The sequence below is a fragment of the Triturus cristatus genome, chromosome 4_2 (assembly GCF_964204655.1).
Source record: "Triturus cristatus chromosome 4_2, aTriCri1.1, whole genome shotgun sequence".
Lineage (NCBI taxonomy): Eukaryota > Metazoa > Chordata > Amphibia > Caudata > Salamandridae > Triturus > Triturus cristatus.
The window spans coordinates 492,907,910-492,930,519 of record NC_140586.1 but is presented as its reverse complement, the minus strand read 5'-3'; the positions used below and the strand labels follow the sequence as shown (position 1 = coordinate 492,930,519).

The following is a 22,610-nucleotide window of genomic DNA, read 5'->3' as shown; positions in this document are numbered from 1 at the left end:
ACAAAGACAATCGTCTGTTCCTTCCTACAGTAGGACTCCAAGAAAAGGCTCTGAAATCTTGCCATGACAACTTGTTAGCAGGACACAAAGGAGTTCACAAAACGGTTGAATTAGTGGAAAGGAATTTTTACTGGCCAGAGATGAGACAGCAGACGGTTTGTGTCCACTTGTGAGATGTTTAAAAGCAAAGTCTGATCGCAGAGCCCCACAGGGTCCATTAATGCCTATGCCAACTCCACCACATCCTTGGCACAGAGTTTCAATGGATTTGATTGTTGATCTTCCCCCAAGTCAAGGGTTTAATACCATTTTAGTAATGGTAGGTGTTTTTTCCAAAATGGGACATTTCGTTCCATTAAAAAAGATTCCAAACGCTCCTCAGTTGGCTCAGTTGTTTTCCCAGCATGTAATGAGATTACATGGCGTTCCAAAGGTTTTGGTTTCTGATCGGGGCACACAATTTGTTTCACACTTCTGGAGAGCCTTCACTAAAAGGTTAGGAATAGATGCTCGCTATTCTACCAGTTTCCATCCTGAAACTGACGGCCAAACTGAGAGAGTTAATCAAGACTTAGAGCAGTATCTTCAACTCTATCTATTAGATCAAAAGGCAGATTGGTCTGAGTTAGTCTGGGCAGCTGAATTCGCCTATAATAATGCAAAACACTCCTCCACAGGGAATTCTCCTTTCTATTTAAATTATGGGAGGCATCCAAGTTTAATATTAGAAAAGGAAGAAAGTCCAGTCCCAGCAGTTGAAGAGTTTGTATCAAAAATACAGAATTCATTATTACGAGTTAAGGAGAATTTGACTAAGGCAAAGGCTTCCTATAAGGCTCAAGCTGATAAGAATAGAAGAGTCAGTCCAGTTTTCAATCCAGGAGATAAGGTGTGGCTATCTACAAAGAATCTTAAGTTAAAAGAAAACCGTACGTTTCAGCCCCAATTTATAGGCTCATTCAAGGTAGAAAAGATGCTAAATCCAGTGACAGTTAAAATCCATTTACCATCTTATCTTAAGGGGCACCCAACATTTCATGTTTCCTTGCTAAAATAAAAGCCCACCAAATTTGAGAAGGCACAGATTACCTAAACCAATAGTAGTTCAATCTACAGAAGAATCTGAAGTACACAAAATTTTAGACTCCACCTATAGAAAGGGCAAGGTATTATCTGATTGATTGGAAGAGCTTTGGTCCAGAGGAAAGATCGTAGGAGCCTTATACCAACATTCATGCTCCAAGGCTCATTCGAGACTTTCATAAAGCCAACCCAACAAAACCCAGGTTGGGGGAACGTTTCTTGGTGGGGGTACTGTCAGGAACCCCTCTAATTGCCCCAGTGGTGTTTTCAGGAAAAGCGCTTTCTCCCTTGCAAAATTACCTGCTGCCAAGTAACCGCGCTGGAGGAGACGGAGTCCTTATTGGAGAGCTCTTTTATGTTCTTTAATGCAGGAATTACAGCATTCCGCCATCTTTGGACTAGACTGGACCACACCCACTTCCTGTAGTGGTGCACGGTCTAGTCAGTCTGCCAAGAGACATTTCCAAGCCGCTAATGCGCTTGCGCGAGTAGCGCGCCTGCGCACTTCAACTGAAGTAAAATCCCTGACAGGAGTGCTTTGAATTCGCGCTTCGTGTCAGAGTCTGAAATCTTGGAGATTAGATGTTTTCACCGCATTGAGCCCATCTAATAGGGAAGTACGAGAGTTTATTGTGCCACATTTTTCTGTAATTCTGATTAAACTTTCCTCAGCAGAAATTCGTTGAAGGCAAGACACTGGAGAGTGCTGATTTCCGGTCTTCGTCTGGGACCCTTCGTTGTGGGGAAAAAACAAGGATAATTCTTCTTGGAGTTCCTTCTGTAAAGAGAAGGGCTCCGAAACTCAAGTAAGCGTGTTCAGTCATTGTTCCTCATTCAACGCAAGAAGTAATATTGGCACTGTGAGTGAATTAGGATTCCAGAGTATAATTCACCTGAGAGAAAGTTAACTGAACTTCACTCTAGACTAATTTGACACAGAGCTTGAAGGAGAAAAATCGAACTCAGGATAGTTGTATTTGAAAAAACAGTGATTCATGAACTGGAAGGAGAATTAATCCAGTAGAGAGTTGGACAAGTATCAGCTCATCGTTTTCCTCCTAATACATTTTTCAGAGGCTAAAACTAGGAACTGTTTAATAAGACACAATATCGTTCCAGAAGTTCCTCAGCTGTAGAATACTTTTCACTCCTATGAAAAGGTGTTGCTAAATTGTACTGGTTGAGGTTCTTCCAATGAATCAGATTGTTATTTTTTAAGTAAAGAATACACAGACAAAACAGTTGAGAGGAGCTAGCCCAAATGGATACACAGGTAATAAGATACAAAATAGGTGATAGTCAGAAATGTTTTCATAGGAGAATAGGAAGGGTAATGGTTTGTGCTTCTTTTGCAGAAACATCTATTCAGAACATAGGAAGAGGAGCCAGTATCCAGAGGCCAGTCTCTCTTGTTTCGTCTTCCACTTCCCCTTTGCCCCAAGCTGAAGTAGTGACAGCTGGTTATTCACTTGTCGCGGCTTTGGTAGGAGAGATTTGGGGTAAGGCCATCTGCTCCTGAGGGAATCGCATTCAGAAGATTGTAGTTCTGACACAACCAAAAGCTGAATGAAAGTGCAACGTACTGAAAACACTGGCCATCCAAGGAAAATCACAGATACAGGCTTTGATTCTCGAGAGAGACAGGAAATAAATTGAGTATCCAGAAGGTCGAAGGGCTTCTGGAATTTCCCCTTTAGAGGCATCAGGAGGACACCCTTAAGTATGATCATTAAAAAGAGGTGAATCTTCAACAACTTATTAAGATCCCAGTCTCCTATCTTCTTGATCAAGGACCTTGAATAAAAGTCCTAATTTTATTAGTTCTTCACTACTTTCTCGAAAGCACCCTTGAGCATAAAACTGAGGTTTTTATGTGGCAGCTGGTCCAGTTGGTGAAGGCATTTTCAGAGTAGATTTTAGCTCAAACTCCAGCATATGCCCTCAATGGACTGTCTGGAATCAACACTCCTCACCCTCTCCCCACAACAAAGTGAAAGATGAGGGTGACAGGAAATCAGGATGTTCTGTTTGGATCTTAGCCTCAGGAGCATGAAGAACCCTATTGCTTTTCTGGTCCTGTCTCTGTGATAATATTTGTCGTTTAGAAATTTTGTAAGACTATTTTGGGCAGAAGTGGAAGGTATACATTTGTTTACTATATTGACCTAGAACAGTCAGTACATTTGCCTCTTCAATGAAAGTTGCTGCCATGGAACTCACTCTTTTCCCTAATTTGTCAATACATAAGCCATCCCAATCAGCAGGAATAAAGGTAGGCATGACTAGATTGCGTTATCTCCTTTGAGCCGCTGCAGTAATTACCAAATCTAAGCATAAGTCACACACAAGGCAGAATTGTGCAGAGTCTGGAGTGAGGTATTCTATTTACAGGAATGGCACTATGGGAGGTATTGTGGTTGGGGCTCTCATCAGCTCAAATCCTACTTGCCATACATTGTTCAGACTTATCACACTTGTTGGGTTGGTCTTTAAAATCAGACAGGAAACACGGCTGCTCTGACGTGGTCAAGGGAAGGCTACATTTTTTTGCTGTTCTTTAATGCAGATCATGAAACCTAGAAATATTTTCCAGTGCAAATTACAATTGAGATGGTGTCTCCTGTTCATTATCTGGCATGAGCAAATCCTCACAGTCATCTTGATACTGAATCTTGTAGGTATCATTGCCAGCTAGATCCTAGTCCTCCTATTCTGGGCCATGGTCCACATTCTGGAATTCATCATCATTCTCCTCTGCACTCTGGTTGCATATATACTCTGGTGTTGGCGGAATCTGCACCTACTCAAGAAAATGCTGAGGCACTGTTGAAGGAATTGAAGCAGAGGAGCTCGATGTTGTAGCGGTAATATAAATGGTTGATTGACTGGCGGAGCAGGCTGTGATGGAGTTGAAACTGGAGCTACCATTCTCATGCAGATACTTTCATCGTTTATTGAAATAGCAAAAAAAAAAAAATAGGAATCGTCACCATCTGTGTTCCTGATGGACAAGTGTCTTACCTTTGGTAATGCTCTCTCCAGTGAATATTCTATGTAACTTCAGATTCCTCACCATGTGAATATTCCCCAGGCATCAGTCTGGATCTTGAAGTACTTCAAAAGTTGCGGCAGGTGGTGCTGTGGGGATCCTCACGGACTTCATTCTGTGGCAGAAATGATGAATGGAGCTGCATATATGTGCCACCATTCGGGCTGAGGTCCATCAGCAAATTGGCATTTCCAGGTTGGGACCTTTTTTACATGGAAAAGGGTCCATTCCATAGAGCAGAGAAGTGGGAGGGCAGTGAGGAATTTGCAGCTAGAAAGAGTATGTACTGGAAAGAGCGTTACGGAAGGTAAATAATTTGTTTCTTCTGATGGATACTTCTAACATCACCTTGTGAATAGATACCAAAGCAATACAGCCTAGGGTGCTGGGTCTGTGGAATGGCTCAAATAAAGAAATCCTGCAGGATCAACTGGGCAAAATACCCATCCTCATGGACTGGACTGTCAAAACAGTGTTTTCTAAACGTGTGCCTAACAGATATCCAGGTGGGGGCACTCCACTTGCCAAAGCAGTATTGGCTTAAGTGGAATAATACCGTAACCCAACCCATCTTATCTAGGGCGTAGCAGATTTTTATGCAGAGAACTAGCCAACTAAAGATGCTTATTTTTTGCACTACCTTTCCTTTCATTGCCCTTAAGAAGCTCACAAAGAGCTGACTGATCGTCGCTGAAACATTGAGGGCTCATTTGGGATATATTTGATGCAGTCTCTCCTCCTCTTTAAGGGGTGAGGCAGAGCAAAGAATGCCAGAAGAGTAATAGCCTGCGGGACACTGAACAGTGTTACTACTTTCAGCAAAAATGCAGATTGAGTTCTCAGCACCACTTTGTCTGAAAATGTTTTGGTTTAAGGGAGCTAGACAGAGCAAACCTGCATCTCACTCATGTGATGAGCTGATGTTATCACAATCACAAAGACTGTTTTCTGGGTCAAGAGGTGTAGTGGACACCTATGCATTGGTTCAAAAGGGGAGCGCATAAGAAAAGTGAGAAACATAAATTCAGGTTCCTACTGTGGCCCGACAAAGAGCTTCTGCAGAAAAAGGTTTTGAAAGTCTTCAAGAAATCTCATCACAATAAGTGATTTCCACAAAGGAGGCCGATCTGGCAACCTCAAAAAAGCTGAGAGTCGGCGAGTAACTTTTAACAGAACTTCGCTGGTGCAAAGATAAAACAAATGAATAAACATCCCTCCAGAGGCTGTGATGAGTCTACCTGGCACTTGCAAAGCAATCCACAAACTTGTTCCAGAGCCCGGTATTCTGTGACTTTGTGGAAGGGTATTTGGTTGCCAAGATAACATCAACACCCTCTGGAGGGAAATCATAAGGAATCTCCATTCTTGAAGGTGAAGGTTGTACAGTCCCAGGCCCATGATCCCGCCCTGATGCTGCTATGGAAGATTCTTCTGAAGGAGCAGGATGATTGGCAAACAGATGCTCATGCCCAAGAATTCTGGACACCTCTCCTTTCTGGCCCAAAACAGACCCACTAAGATGACTTTGGCCTGGTCGTTTCTGATGTTCTTGAGAACTCGAACAGGAGAGGCTGGGGCTGGAAGGCGTATCCGAGTCTCTTAAGATCGAGCCTTCTTGGGCCCTCCAGTGCACAAAACACGTTCTCTGCAGCGGCGAAGAGACTGAACCAGGGTTCTCACTTTTGCTGGAAGACGACCTGCACTACCTTATGTTGTAACTGCTAATAGTGATCTGCTGTGCATTGGCAGCTGACTACGTCCACCCTGGCATTTAAAGATCCCACCAGGTGTTTCAGCCCAGAGCAATGCCCTGATAGTTCAGCCAGATCCAGAGATGCAGTGCCACAAGACCAAAGAACCCACCACACCCTCTTGTTGTAGTACCATACTGTGTTGGGGAAGTCTGTGAGAACCTGTACCAGTCTCCCTTTAATGATTGGCAGGAAAGCCTTCAACACCAAGTGTATCACTCTTAACACCAACAGACTGATGTGGAATAGGGTTTCCGCCAAAGTCCAATGATCTCTACTTGTCCCAGACGGCTGGCCCAACCTAGCAGCGATGCATCAGTCACCAACGTCCGCTCTGGGTGGGGTAAGGAGAAGGGTCTGTCGCTGGTCCAAATGCAGTTGAACAGCCACTACTGCAGATCTGTTGCAATCTGCTCCAAAACATGGATGGAATCCGTAGTTTCTACTGGTGATGCGCCTAGTGGGACATCACATGCCACTGCAGAGCCTACATGCCATCTGACATGATCCACCAGCACGATGCAGGAGGTCAACAGATGCAGCAGCCTCGGAGTGATCTTCACTAATATTCAGGAGAGAGCCTGAAACATTGGGATCATAGCCTGAATGCATCCAAAAAATAGTGCCATATCCAGAATGGCTCATTTGAACAGAAGTGTCTGCGTAGAAGCCAGGTGTTACTTCAGTCGGTTCATAGTGAACCTTTACTATGTTGGAAAGCTCAGTCGTCTGAAGGTGGTCAATGACTGCCTGGGGCGCGCCCAACTTCAATAGCCAGTCATCCAGGTAGGGGTAGACTGGAACACCCAATCTTAGAAAGTGCATTGAGTCTACCGCCATCACTTTTAGAAACACACAATGAGCACTGGTGAGGCCAAAAGGGACCACTGCAAACGAACAAGTTACTTACCTTCGGTAACGCTTTTTCTGGTGGATACAGTATCTGCTTGTGGATTCCTCACCTTGTGAATATCCCCTGCGCCAGCAACATTCGGAAACTTTTGTAGCAGTCCACGCCGATTAGGTCGAAGACGACGTCACAGAGACACGGCTCCGCTCGCGACTCCGCTGACGTCACCGGCTCCATAAGAAGACCTCGTCGGCGTGAGGACATCAGATCCGCGCCTTTTTTCCGTGCCTTCGAGGCACACGGACGGACTGACAGCAATATATACACAGTATACACAGTATACACAGTACATAATATACAAAGCAACACACACAGTGTGGAGAATAAATTGGAAGGCAAAATAAATAACACAATGCCTTTGACAGTAACAAATACATTTTGAAACATCATCATTAGAATTGTAGGTATACAAGGGTGGATAACAGGGAGGCGGGTGGGTCAGTGAGGAATCCACAGGCAGATACTGTATCCACCAGAAAAAGCGTTACCGAAGGTAAGTAACTTGTTCTTCTGATGGATACATCTGCCAGTGGATTCCTCACCTTGTGAAAACATTCCCACAGCAGTCCCACTCCCGCAGGAGGGTGTCTACCCTTCTATACCAGAAAGTCCTGAAGGACGGAACGGGCAAAATGTCTGTCCCTCCTCACCTCAGAATCCAAGCAGTAATGCTTTGCAAAAGTTTGAAGGGAGGCCCAAGTTGCCGCCCTACAAATGTCCTCCACAGGAACACCTCTAGACAAAGCAGACGTGGAAGACTTAGCTCTAGTAGAATGAGCCCTTAAACCCTCTGGAGGTTCCTTACCGGCCAAAGAGTAGCATATCTTGATGCACAAGACAATCCATCTGGAAAGGGTGCACTAGTGCACCGCTCTGCCCTTCCTGCAGCCAACAAAACCCACGAAGAGCTGGTCGTCCACTCGAAAGTCTTTAGTCCTATCAAGGTAGAAGCTCACCGCCCTCTTAGGGTCCAAGCGGTGAAGCCGCTCCTCCTCCTTGAAAGGGTGAGGGGGAGGATAGAAGGTAGGAAGGGTAATGGATTGCCCCAGATATAAAGGAGGTACCACCTAAGGCAGAAAAGCAGCCCTGGTCTTGAGTACCATTCTTTCAGCATGAATGGTCAAGAACGGGGGTTTTGAACGCAGAGCTTCAATCTCACTTACCCTCCTTGCCGAGGTGATCGCAATGAGGAAAACCGTTTTGAAAGACAATAGTCTCAAGGGACACTCGTGTTAGGGCTCGAAGGGAGAACCCATCAGATAAGTTAAGACAAGATTTAAGTCCCATTGAGGCACAATAAAAGGAGTAGGAGGAAACTTGTTTGTAAGACCCTTTAGAAATCGTAAAGCAATAGGCGATTTGAACAATGATGGTTGATCCATCAAACAAAGGAATGCCGACAAGGCTGAAAGATATCCCTTTACAGTAGCTACAGCAAAACCTTGCTGAGCAAGAGAAAGGGCAAACTGAAGAATGTCAGATAAACGAGCCCTCAAAGGATCAATAGATTTCTCCCCACACCAGAGCACAAATTTAGACCACCTATAGGAATAGATAGATTTGGTGGAATGACGTCTGGCAGACAAAATTACATCTACCACATCTGGCGGGAGACAAAAAGAATTCAGGTTGCTCCGTTCAATCTCCAGGCATGAAGGTGTAAGCTCTGGAGGTGGGGGTGTAGAACCTGCCCCTGCGACTGCGAGAGGAGGTCTGCCCTGAGAGGGAGACGGAGCGGAGGGCACGAGGAGAGGTGGAGAAGATCTGTGTACCACACCCTTCTTGGCCAATCCGGGGCGATCAATATGACTTGGGCTCTGTCTTGGCGAATCTTCCTCAGAACCCGAGGAATCAAGGGTATTGGAGGAAACGCATAAAGGAGATGAGTGCCCCAACTCAACTGAAACGCGTCCCCCAATGCTCCCTGCATCGGATACTGGAGACTGCAGAAAGACAGGCAGTGAGCGTTCTCGTGAGTGGCAAACAGGTCCACCAGAGGGGTTCCCCACATCCGGAAAACGTGACGAACCACCTCTGGATGAAGCCTCCACTCGTGGTCGGCGGAGAACTGCCAACTGAGACTGTCTGCACGAACGTTCAGAACTCCGGCCAAATGAGTTGCCGTCAGACAAATCTGTTGATCCTGAACCCAGGACCAGAGACGCAGAGCCTCTCTGCAGAGACAATGCGACCCCACTCCTCCCTGCTTGTTGACATACCACATTGAGGTAGTGTTGTCCGTCAGGACTTGAACCGACTGACCGCGAAGGGAAGGGAGGAAAGGCCTTGAGCGCCAAACGTATCACCCGTAATTCCAGAAGGTTGACGTGAAGCAACCTTTCCTCTGGAGACCAAAGACCCTTGATCTCCAGATCCCTCAGATGCGCACCCCACCCTAAAGTGGATGCATCCGTTATCACTGTGGCCACCGATGGAGGTAGATGGAAGGGCTTTCCTTGAGACAGATTGTCCTCCACGCTCCACCAAGACAGATCCGCCGCAGTTTCTCTGGAGATCCTCACAGACTCCCTGAGATCTCCTTTGAGCTGATACCACTGCGTGCGGAGGCACCACTGGAGCGCCCTCATGTGCCAGCGTGCATGGTTGACCAACAGAAAGCAGGAAGCAAACAGACCGAGCAGACGAAGGACCTTCAGGACTGGAACGACCGCTCCATTGTAAAACAAGGGAATCATTTCCTGTATGTCGAGAATCCTTTGTGGAGGTGGGAATGCCCGACACACAGTAGTGTCCAGTACCGCCCCTATAAACAGGTTGCGCTGAGAGTGCACCAGGTGAGATTTGGGCATGTTTATCGAAAAACCCAATTTGTACAACAGCTGAGTTGTAACCTGCAGATGATGAAGCACCTTCTCTGACGACTCCGCTTTGATGAGCCAGTCGTCCAGATAGGGGAAAACTGAAATCCCCGACCTTCTGAGATGGACTGCCACCACTGCCATCACCTTCATGAAGACTCGAGGTGCAGTAGTAAGACCAAACGGAAGGACCGCAAACTGATAATGTTGCGACCCTACCGTAAACCGGAGATACTTCCTGTGCGACTTCAGGATGGGGATGTGGAAATACGCAACCTGCAAATCGATCGACACCATCCAGTCCTCCTGAAGCAGCGCTTGAAGAACCTGCGCAAGGGTGAGCATCTTGAACTTCTCTTGCTTCAGAAAAAGATACAAGATTCTGAGGTCCAATATTGGACGCAATCTGCCGTCCTTTTTCGGAATCAGGAAATACCGGGAGTAGCATCCCTGACCCCTTTTCCGCTCTGGAACCACCTCTATCGCACCTTTTTTTTTAGTAATGTCAGGACTTCCTCCTGCAGGAGAAGAAGGTGGTCCTCCGAGCAAGCACCTTGGCAAGGAGGGTAGTTTGGAGGGAATTTCCGAAAGGGAAGGGTGTACCCATTTACTACAAGATCTAGAACCCAAAGATCTGTAGTAACTGATTCCCAATCTTGTAGAAAATGGGTATGCCGGCCCCCCACAGGACCAGCATGATCCAGAATGGTGGATCTAGGGCTGCTTTGCAGTGGTGGGAGGGGCTGAGGAGGAGGAGGAAGAGGAAGAGGAAGAGGAGGAGGAAGAGGAGGAGGAGGAGGAAGAGGAGGAAGAGGAGGAGGAGGAAGAGGAGGAGGAGGAGAGCTGTCGACCTCGAGTGCGACCTCTGATTCTACCTCTGTAGCTCTTATACAGAGTGTTTTGCTGCTGTTGCTGCTGCTGCTGGGGCTGTCTGTATGAACGAAAGGTTGACTTTCCGAAGCCCCTGTATCTCTTGAACGAACCCCTTGGCTGAGTTTGAAGGCCCAAAGATATAGCCGTGGCCTTACTCTCCTTAAATCTTTCAAGCGCAGCATCCGCTTGCTTGCCAAAAAGTCCAGAGCCATCAAAAGGCAAGTCCAGGAGCATTGACTGCACATCAGGGGAGAACTCTGAAGACTTGAGCAACGCACTCCTCCTCGTAGCAACAGATTCTTGCTACCGAGTCTGCTGTATCCCAGCCGCTTTGGATTACCTGCCGTGCAGCCACTTGTGTATCCGACAGGACCTCATTAAAGTTCATCCTATCCTCTTCTGACAGCTTTGGGGCCAATTGCTTTGCTGAATCCATAAGAGCATGGATATATATCGGCCCGAGAGACAGGTGGCATTCGTAGATTTTAAGGCCATACTGGCAGAAGAGAAGACCTTCTTGGCAGACTGGTCCAAATTTTTCGCATCCCTGTCACTCGGAACTTGGGGAAAAGCACCTGTTGATTTTCTGGAACAGGCAGCCTGAACCACCAGACTCTCCGGAGATGGATGAGATGCTAAAAAGTCTGTGTCCCCTGGAGCCGTCCTATACCTCCTACCAATAACTTTAGAAACTGCAGGAGCAGAGAAGGGCTTACGCCATACCTCCATTACTGGTTCTATAATGGCGTTATTAAAAGGGAGCAAAGGCTCCGATGCAGTAGAAGGAGAGTGCAGAACCTCTGTCAGGATGTTAGGCTTAAACTCTGCAGATGGCAATTGCAGATCTAGAAGTTCAGCCGCCTTTTTAATAACAGCGTGGTATGGAGCCACATCCTGCATCAGTAGGAGGAGTAACCTCCCATTCCGGCGATAAATCCAGGCCACTAGCCTCCTTCAATTCATCAAACACATTGTCCGACTCCATCAGCTCACCTTCTTCTACTTCCTCCATCAGGTACCTCTGTTCCTCCAGTACCCTTTGGGCCTCCCTCCTAGACCTGATCCTCACAGCAGGAGTCGGCGGCGCCGGAGCACGGATCCAATGGAACAGCCGGCATCGAACGAGGTCAAGTCGGCACCGGTGAAGAAGGGAGCGGCGTCGATGTCCTCGGCGCCGGTGAATGCCAAGACGGCGTCGCCGGGAAAAATGGCATGAAGGGAGCCTGAGGATAAGCTTGGGAAACTCCCAAACTGAGGGCCATAGGACCCAAAGGTGCACCAGAGGGGTACAAGGCTCTGGAGAAGACCCCATACATAGCATTAAGATAATGCGTAGGATCCTGACCTGGGCCTGGAAACGATGGATAAGGCTCAGGCTGAGGCATCACCAGACTCGGGCCAACCGGCGCCGACGGTGGTACCAGCGGAGCCGAAGGCTCACCCGGAGCTGGATGCTCCTCAATCGGAACCGGAGACGAAGCCAGAGCTGGAGATGGAGCCGGCGTCGGAGATGGAGCCGGTGCCGGACCCGGAGAATGCTCCGGTGAAGCCACAGGTGACAACAGGCCAATAGGAGAATCAGGAACAGGCGAAGGAGATACAAAGTCCTTACGGCGTCTGGAGGGCGAGGTCGAACTCGGAGCCGTATCCCTATCTGAGCGATGCCAAGATCCATGCCTCTTCTTTTTCTTGTGCTTCTTGGACCTAGAAGCATGTCCCAGAGTCGACTTCGACGCCGACCTCGACCTCCTCCGGCCTCTTTTTTCCTTCTTCATCTTGGCAATGAACAATTTGGCTTCCCTCTCCTTAAGAGCCTTGAAGCTCATCTTGCGACAGGAAGAACACCCATCTACATCATGGTCCGATGAAAGACACCATACGCAGTCTTCATGCGGATCCGTTATGGACATGTGCTTTCCGCATTCCCGGCAGGGCTTAAAACCAGACTTCTTCGTCGACATTTTCCAGCTGAAGACAAGAAGAGAGAGAGAAACCAGCAGAAAACAAAGTATCAAATACAGCTACAGAGAGTCCCGAAAACCGTTGGCGTCGACGGCACGGAAAAAAGGGAACTGATGTCATCACGCCGACGAGGTCTTCTTATGGAGCCAGTGATGTCAGCGGAGTCGCGAGCGGAGCCATGTCTCTGTGACCTCATCTTCGACCTCATCGGCGTGGACTGCTACAAAAGTTTCCGAATGTTGCTGGCGCAGGGGATATTCACAAGGTGAGGAATCCACTGGCAGATGTATCCATCAGAAAGAATGCTCCTGAATCAAGGTGAACTGCAGCTAACGCCGGTACGCATGCAGGGTAGGAATATGGAAATAGGCATCCTGCAGGTCCAATGCTACCATTCAATCTCCAAGATCCGCAGAAGACAGAACCTGGCTAGCAGGAGCATCTTGAATTGGTCCTTTCTCAAGAAGGTGTTGAAAGGTTGAAGATCTAAAGTAGAACAAAGGCCTCCGTCCTTCTTTGCCACAAGGAAGCAAAAGGAATAACACCCACTTCCTGCTTCTGAGGCCATAACCCTCTCTGTTACCTTTTTGGCCAAAAGGACCTACACTTCCCACCAATGCATAACAGATATACGAACCTCGGTCAGCCACAATGACAGGGGTGGAGGGTGCGGTGAGGTAGGAAGAGAGAGGAGGGCATAGTCCCACTGTATAGTCTGAAGGACCCATTTGTCTGGAGTAACGTCTTGCAAATATTGGAGTAAATGACAATTCCATGCTCCTCTACGGTGGTTGAGTGCTAAAAAGGACACATTAAAGCAGCTTTGAAGCTGTGGAGGAGGGGCAGGGTACTGAGCTGTACGTTGTCCCGGATGTCTTGGATCTTGTCTCCGAGAGCTGCGACATGACTTTGAAAGGAATGTTGAATAGGTTGCGCTGGAATGGTCTGTATTGCAGACACCCGGCATATCCACGTAAGAGAAGAAATTGTTTGGGAAACTTCCTTGCAAGTGAGGAGAGACCCAAAGCACAAGTTTTGTCTCGACTCACTTTGAACCGTTTGAGGCTAGATTCCACCTTCTCAAAGAGGTAAGAGCCTTTGGAATGGCATGACCATCAAGGATGCCTCCAATTCCCGAGAAGCCTGTGGACCTCATCTAAGAGTGTTACCAAAGCACCACACTCAAGCAAACTGCCCGACCCAAGCAATCAGTCGTATCCAGGCCAGACCGGACAACAAATTTAGCTGTATCCCCGTTGTCCTGAATAGTTTGTACTAAAAACGTCCCCAACTCATCAGAGACTGCTAGAGAGATTAGACTTACCATGTCCCATAGAGCATGGGTATATCACCCAAGGAGGCAACTGGCATTTACTGAACATAGGACAAGACTTGCAGAGGAAACATTAGTTTCCTAAATACTTCAATATGCCAGGATTCACTGTCAAAATGGGTTACAGGAAAAGCATTAGTGTTGACTTTGCTGGTAGACACCGATACCACCAAGCTCACAGAAGTTGTATGCTGCATATAAAAGGCAGGGTCACCTGCAGCAGGTCTGCGGAGTCAAGCAGCCCGACCAGAGAGCAAGAACATGGTTCTGCCAAAAAGCATATCCGTAATGGCTTTATTAAAGGGCAAAAGACATTCCGTAGGCGCCTCGGTAGGCTGAAGGACATCTGTAAGAACATTAGTTTTAATCTCCATAATTGGGAGCTTTAGGTCAAGGACCTCTTTAGCTCGTCTGATCACGACTGCAAATTATGTGCTGTCCTCCGTGGCTGAAGCAGGAAGCGAGACTAATCCAGTGTCTGGGACACTGGCATCCTGTAGTTTTTCATACCAGTTTTCTTTAACATATTGTGAACCTAATTCATCCCAGTCATCACCAAAGTCTGACTTCAGTCTGAATCGGAGCCGAAAACTGTTGTAGTGTCTGTGCTGAATGTATGATAATGGCAGTGTATTGGAGTCTGAAGGATTGCCAAGTGGAGGTGCTTGCAATGGGATCAAGCGGTACAAAAGGGGGTGGTGATGGACGGAGCATCAGAACCAATCAAACACTCACACCCAGTCAACAGATCTGGGTTTGATCCATCACCGTTCTTTAGCCCACTCTGCCACCCCAGTTCAGACATGGCCATATGCAAATCAGTCTGACCCTGTGCCTCATGGAAACAGTCCAGCCCGAACTGCCAAGCCATGCCTTCCCTGGACCGGAAACAAGCTTCCTAGGACCGGTTTCTGGCATTCCAGCCGTCTTCAGCCAGGCTTGCTTGAATCCAGTGGCAAAGTGAGCAAGGGACTCACGTCTGAGGATACCCTGCCATCTTATGCCGAACAAAGCGGTACAAAAGGTGGTGGTGATGGACGGAGCATATGGCCATGTCTGAACTGGGGTGGCAGAGTGGGCTAAAGAACGGTGATGGATCAAACCCAGATCTGTAGACTGGGAGTGAGTGTTTGATTGGTTCTGATGCTCCGTCCATCACCACCCCCTTTTGTACCGCTTTGTTCGCCATAAGTTGGCAGGGTATGCTCAGACGTGAGTCCCTTGATCACTTTGCTACTGGATTCAAGCAAGCCTGGCTGAAGACAGCTGAAATGCCAGAAACCGGTCCTAGGAAGCTTGTTTCCGGTCCAGGGAAGGCATGGCTTGGCAGTTCGGGCTGGACTGTTCCCATGAGGCACAGTGTCAGACTGATTTGCATATGGCCATGTCTGAACTGGGGTGGCAGAGTGGGCTAAAGAACGGTGATGATCAAACCCAGATCTGTTGACTGGGTGTGAGTGTTTGTTTGGTTCTGATGCTCCGTCCATCACCACCCCCTTTTGTACTGCAATGGGATCAAGGCACAGGCTCACCCGAGGTAGAGATAAGTTCGACTTGGAGTCAGAAAACACTATCTGGAGTGGATCCTCCTTTAATGCCGTCAATGTTGAGGAGACCCGCACAGACTGCTACACCAGAACCGAAGTCGGCACCGAACCCAGAGCAGAACTTTAAGTGGATTCTACGGATATAGATGGCGCTGAGGTCAAACGCGAAGGTGGTAGGCCAACTAGAGGTCCCTGGGACCTGTCAGAGGGAACAGAAGAGTGCAAAAAATGCACAGCATAGCCTCATTAAAGGCCTACATTTGCTGTGAAATCACAGAATGCATCGGGACCAGAATTGGGATCAGCTTCTCAGGAGATCACAATCGAGACCGTGAGGCACGCCGACACCGCTGCACCATTTCTGTAAATTGAGAATTGCACAAAAGGGACAATTTCCGCTTAGACTTCTTGTATTTCATTCAACGTACCGAAGACTTCATAAGCAATGAAGATCTAACATAGGGATGCCTTCAGAAACTGGACCTTGGTCTCAATTTCAACTGTGAACGGCACGGAATCTTGTAGCGTTTTGAGACCCAGTGCTTCACTTCATGATCTCACATGGCCTTCGGGTTCATCAGGGCACAATCATCGCAGGTTTTGGTGTTGCGTTCCAATCGCAGGCAGCAGAGTCACATCTCGTGGGGATCTGTCAGAGATTTGTTTCGAATAGTCCCTACAAAGTTTAAAGCCTGTCATTTTAGAAGGAGATATATTTACTCGCAGACTGTAAATAGCTTTAATTTTTTTTTTTTTTAAAGGGAAAAAATCTCATTAGTGATCAAAGTAGAACTCTGAATCCGTATCTGCAGGCACAGAAAGAAATTAACTGACATCCGCCTGCATGGGTAGCACTTATATGCAGCTCAGTTTGTCATTTCTGGAGCAGAATGAAGTTGGTGAGGAGCCACACTGCACCACCGACCCGAGCTCAGGAGTACTGCTTTAGAATTATTTCCCCAATCGAGTTGGACCCCATGGAAATGTCCACCAGGTTAGTAATCTGCTGTTAGAATGATCAATTAGAAGTATAATGTAAAGCTCAGGCATAGTGTGTTGATACAAAGGCTCATACTTATCATAATATCTCGGATCTTCGCAGAGGTCATTTTTGTAGCAAGGTGGAGAGTTCTCAATTGTATTACGGGACATATTGACCTTTCAACTGCAGTGGACTATAGGCTTTCTGAAAATCCTCTGTTTCTGTAACAAACAATTTCCTTATCCAGTTCGAAAATAAGAGTGGATGGATGGTCCAAGAACTTCAAAGGCAAAGGGTGCTGTGCAAAGCTCATTGTTAACTCCCGCAATGGGGGAATAGAGGTACCTACAAAATGCGGATTTCTGAAGAGATTACGGTCAGCAGCAAGAGTGCACAGAAGGCGAGAAGACCATCAGCTTTGACAAGGTGACCACCGACCACAAAGTGCTGACCGCCGTTGATCAAATGCAGAACATCATTGACCAAGAGGCTACCGGCGAGGACAAGGGAATCATTAGATGAGGCTATCAACCAAGTCGGCCATCAACAAATCTGTGGAGGAGAAGACTCCTGTTGACAGAGAGATGGCAAACTACAATGACTGGGGAACAGATGATTTGGCCATCGTCATTGTTGAGGCCATCGTCAATGTCAGTTTCGGCAGAAAAGTGACAGGATATATGTCTTGGTCATTTTTTGTGCCAGTTTTACAAATGCATAGCCAAAAGAATGATCAGAGTTTGAATGAAGGCAGGTGATCTGCTTTTTCAAACCAGACGCAAGTTTAGGAAGAACCTATTTCAGAATAAATCAGCACCTCAAGGTGCTTTCTTTTTGTGCCTTTTTAGTGTATATTCCTAAATGGGAAATACTTGCAGAATCATCCATTGACAGGGAGAATCCCTTGAAAGAGGCATCTTTTTGTGTTCTTGCAGATATAAAGCCATGCTCCCGTCTGTCACCTGGAGTTTTTGACTTGAAAGATTTACAGATGTAATTTTGTAAACCTTTAGTTTTGCGCAAAGGCAGTAAATGTATACGAGGTGTAGCTCATTAGAAAAGTCCTTTTAAATGATAAGCTGAACAGGCCTTAAAGTAAAGAGAGAATGTGTCCTTCTCTGAGCAGAAGTTGACATCCTGTTGGAAATCTCCCCTGGCCCCATACACGAATTATCAAGAAACTCAGTGTGACCCGGAGGCTGAAGCTGAGCCTGGGGTGTTGCCCAGAGAAGAAAAGATGAAATCTTTATTTTCGGATGTAAAAATGTAGCAGATAGAGACTCCCTCAACCTCAATGGGAGGTAGAAAATCTGAACGATGTGAATCTATGAAAGATTCAGTACTGGATAATCAAACACTAGCAAACGTCAGACTAGTCACTGCTTAGGTGGAGAAAGAAGTTACACTCCACTAGGATTGTGGAGACACTGGATAAACCCATGACCAGCAGAATACAGAGTCATAGTGGGTCGCAATTAGTAAATTGTCACCCACTGCGATTGGCTACATTCACGGTGGCATGATGGCCTGCTGGGGGTCAGCACACCATTATGTCAGTGATTGCTTTTAAATAAAGTAATCTCATTTTTTTATTTTCTTTTTAAAAACAGCCCATTTTTCTTTAAGGAAAATGAACTGCTTTAAAAAAAAAAAAAAAAAAAAAAAAGGAATAATTACACAAACATTTTTAGGAGCATGGCAGTAGTCCTGTGGTCCACTGCTGCTCCTAGAAAAACGTTTTTTTTTTTTTTTAACATTCACAAAAGGGGTTTAGGAATTGCTTACCATCTCCTTTCAGGAGATCGTAAAATATTAATATTTTGCGACCGGAGTATAGTTGCTAAACATTAAAACATCCATGAGGGAATCGATATCTGGAAGGGTTGCCCTTATCACGCCCTCCCCAATACCAATGTGTTATCTATTTCCAAATTCAAATTTCTGTAAGATTCGGAAATATCTTAATGAATAACAAATGGGGTTTGGTGAATTAAAAAAAACCATTGTGCGGTCGGAGAGTCTCTGAGTTTACGAATCGGAGCCTTGTCGACAGTAAAACTGGTTAGAACTTGAGGGCCACAGTGTGGTGAGGTGGAATCATTGAACAACACATTTACACTATTAAAACGATCCACATGGTTATTATTGCTAAGAATCCAAGTGTGATAAGATTTCACTTGTTTTGTTGCTTTACTTTATAACAGACATAAAATATGCATGTATGTGGTTATTGCTAAGGGTGGGCGTAGTGGGGCTACGTGAAGCAGCACGTAGTGTGCCCAAATCTACGCACACTACGCGCTCCGCGTAGCCCCACTACGCACCACCCGCCTCCCGCCCGCCCTCCTTTTAAAACATACCCTGAATTTATAATAAATAAAAGTAAAGACACTTACCTGATGCGCGGCCTCTCCGGGGCTCCCTCTTCCTGGTTTCCAACTTCTTGCGAGAAATGCGCATGTGCGGACGCCCACGCATGCGCATTTCTTGCAAGAAATGCGCATGCGCGGGCGTCCGCGCATCTGCATTTGTCAGAAGAAGTTGGAAACCAGGAAGAGGGAGCCCCGGAGACGCCGCGCTTCAGGTAAGTGTCTTTACTTTTATTTATTTTACATTTAGGGTATGTTTTAAAAGGAGGGCAGGTGGGAGGCGGGTGGTGTGCGGCAGGCAGCTATGCTTCGCCCTGGCGTGTGCGTAGCGCTGCCTGCTTCGCCTACTCCGAAAACTGCGAAGCAGGCAGCGCTACGTACACTACGTGGGCGAAGCGTAGTGGCACGCCCAGGGTTAGTTATTGCATAGTGGCACTAAGCTACAATGCAGCGATGAAGTCCATCAGTGATTGGCGGTATTGCTGGGTTGCTAGGGGGGACACGACTGTTACTTTTTTAAAAAAGTTGCATCTTCAGCTCTTTCCTAAATTGGAGCAGGGTCGGGCGCTCCTTGTGGATACTTATAGGTCATTAAAAAAAACGCATTTCATTATCAGTCTTAAAGCTCATAATTTTTTATTGCAAATCAAGAAGAAAAGATCCTATTAGCTCGACACACCTATAAATCTAAAAGGAATAGCGTACCTTCAGAAAGTAATGGCGCACCCTCAGAAAGTCATTGCCAACCTTCAGAAAGTAATGGCGCACACTCAAAGTAATGGAGCACCCACAGAAGGTAATGGCGCACCCTCAGAAAGTCATTGCGGACCCTCAGAAAGTAATGACGTACCCTCAGAAAGTGATTGCCTACCCTCGGAAAGTAATGGAGCACCCTCAGAAAGTAATGGAGCATCCTCAGAAAGTAATGGCGCACCCTCAGAAAGTAAAGGTGCACCCTCAGAAAATCATTGCGGACCCTCAGAAAGTAATGGCGCAACCTCAGAAAATCATTGCGGACCCTCCGAAAGTAATGGCGCACATATGGAAATTAGGAGGGGAAATTCTGTAAACAAAAGGCATCTTAGACATTGGGTCATAAATTTACCGTTTACTATTTAAGAAAACTTCTTAAATTAATATCGAACTCATACTTATTAGAGGGATTTAAAATATATTCCAACAGTATCTGGGTGGACCTCTACATTGACACGATAACAGCCAGGAAAGCATGATGCGCAACGCACCAACTTTGAAGCACAATTTAAATGAAACAAAAATGAAGAGAAACGATTGCTGGGGATGGCTCGAGTGCCCTCGTCTGGCAGAACCGATATAGAGGCCTCTACATTCTTGCAAATATGTAATGTTTTAAAAGCAGAAATAATTTGAGGCCTCCATCATTATCAAGATAGTTAAATGGATTTTCTGTTTATGTCTCGAGCAAACCAAAAAGACAAACAGAAAAAACGGAAATCCATCTGTAAATAGTAATACGTGAGTGGTGGATTGGGTAATGATGGTTTGTAAGGCACGCACCCATATATGTATTCTTAAAGATTTGATTTGAAAGGTGTCCAGTTAGCTCAAATTCCTCCTTTTAAATGTTGTAATTAACAGCAAATCAAATACGTTGTCGGTTTTAAGCACCTTTTTACAAAGTTCTGTTACAGTGTTGGACTGGCCTGTATATTTTCTCTTGGAGACCAGGAGACTTTCCTCACACTCCTGCAAACTCCGCTCAGCCGCTTTGAGCAAGCCAGGAATATGCTCGAGCTCTTTTATATGAGCGTCCATTTGGCTCAGCACCTGCGCGACAGCATTGCAAAAATAGGAGCAAAAGAGAGTAACAATTCACCATTTCAATGCCTTCAAAAGATTTCTGAAAAAAACACCATATATGTGTAATACAACTTGTCAAGGAAATACAATATACCCATGGTCAAAGATAGGAATAGGATTACAAACCTTTGTCAAAGTCACAAATGCTCAGTAACAGTGCCACCATTTTTGGAGCCTTTGACCTCGACCTCAATAATTGGGAAAAAGTGAGCGATTTCATGCACCTGCTAAATACCAATATCTCAGAGCGAGTTATTTTTCGGGTCTGGTAAATACTTCCCATTTCAAGTTTTTCACTTGGAATTGACGATTATATATGAAATTGGTATTTGATGCATCAAACTGCACGTTTTGCCTTTTTTCCACGATATCCAACCGAGTTTACCTGTCGGAATCTGACAGAGGGGTGCAATAATTACCACTCAACCTGGTTGGCACAGGGATCGATCTGCATTTACATATCCACTCAGACACTCCCACACCCACTCACACACATACAGTCCCTCCCACACTCAGTCACACACCCTCTCAGAGACTTATGGGCTCAGTCACTCACTCATACACTCAGAAACTGTAGAGTTACCCTGACCCTCTGGGTCATGTGGGGGAGGTTGGTCCCAGAAAGACCCTCCTGGGTTAAAAAAATAATTGAACAAAAATTCACTGTTCTGTGGATCCACTGTGGCATTTTGTGTGCCCCCTGGAGACTCGCAGTCAATCTGCAGAATCGGCAGAGCGCCAAAAAAAACCGAAATAACGCGGGGTAGGGGCGGGCACCCACCGGGCCCTGTGCCCAACCCCATGTGACCCTGCGGGGGGAGTGTGAGAAGGGCCTGGACACAGGCTAGGTCTTGTGCCCAACTCCACGTCGCATATGGTCTAAGGACATGTGTGCATGGACATAGAGCTAGCGGGGGGTTGAACGCAAGCTCTTCATCCAACCCCACGCTGTACATGACTGAAGACCATGCACAGTAGCGGGTGGTCCCCCACAGTCCTTACCCCAACCCCCTGCCACTCATGGAAATGTACATCTTACTTTATGTTAAAAAAAAATCATAGAAATTCACTGAAAAAAATACAAAGGTTGTGGTGACAATTCTAGTTAGGCATTGGAAAAAAACATAGAAAAACCTGGATAAAAAACCAACGCAAAAAGAATGTTAGATTTAGGTGAACATTTCGGTGACAATGAGGTTTTAACCTAAAACAAACCTCACTGAATTTCACTAGTTATAGTTATCTCTAGTAGCTATAACTTATGCCCTAAAGTAACTTTAACTCAGCCCCTCGTCAAGCACTGCTAATTTCCCCATATATTACATCACTCGTGACATTCTAGGACATCATTGATAACATGACTAGAACATCATTGATGACAACACTTCATAGCGGGGATGCGAGTATTAGTTGCTTTAGGGAACGAGTTACAGTTACTAGAGATAACTATAAATGGTGAAGAGTGTGAGTGTGTGCGAGTGTGAGTGTGTGTAACCCATGCTATGAGGACCTAACACTATCTGTATGAGGACCAGTGCATTATGAGGACTGGTCCCGGTAGTGTGTTTAGGTACTTTTGGGTGAGTGTATCAAAATACTAAAAGTGCAGTTATATCTGCTTCAGTCCGCTTTATAACATACCCTACTATCAAAGCGTGTGTGAAGTTAGAATAGTACTTACACACTTCATTACGGTCAACGAGTGTGTATGTGTTTATTTTTATTTAATATACACAAAAGTAATGCTGGAAGAAATTGGATTACTGGTTGAGGTGTGAAACCCTTCAAGCAGCAACCACAATTCTTCTCAGTGTGAAGTTACAGCCATACCCTAAATTAACATGTGCTCACCCTCCGGTACCTTGGCACAGAGCAGTCACGCGTACGTAAAAGGCAATGTGTAAAGTATTTGTGCAACACTTCAAACTGTAGCACAGTGAAAACACACCATAAAAGGAGCCCACAACTGCAATGAAGAAATAGAGTGATTTTTGATAAATAAAACAAGATAAAACAACATAAATCCAATTAGTAGAACAGAGATATTGCCAACTGTGTATATCTGGCAGAACGCGATGGGGAGCAGGCTGGCT

At 46.1% G+C, this 22,610-nt stretch overlaps 1 protein-coding gene across 16 annotated transcripts in view; it reads right to left on the bottom strand.

Moving 5' to 3' along the window:
- The window catches only part of ODF2L (outer dense fiber of sperm tails 2 like), a 367,183-nt gene that overhangs the window by 145,145 nt on the left and 199,428 nt on the right, over nt 1-22,610 (bottom strand). For 10 of the 16 annotated variants that reach the window (XM_085602056.1, XM_085602059.1, XM_085602050.1 and 7 more), the window contains exon 12: nt 20,326-20,484. The exons of the other annotated variants lie outside the window; for them this stretch is intronic. In XM_085602056.1, the coding sequence (XP_085458182.1) occupies nt 20,326-20,484 (159 nt within the window). The remainder of the gene's footprint in view (nt 1-20,325; nt 20,485-22,610) is intronic. 16 annotated transcript variants of the gene reach the window in all.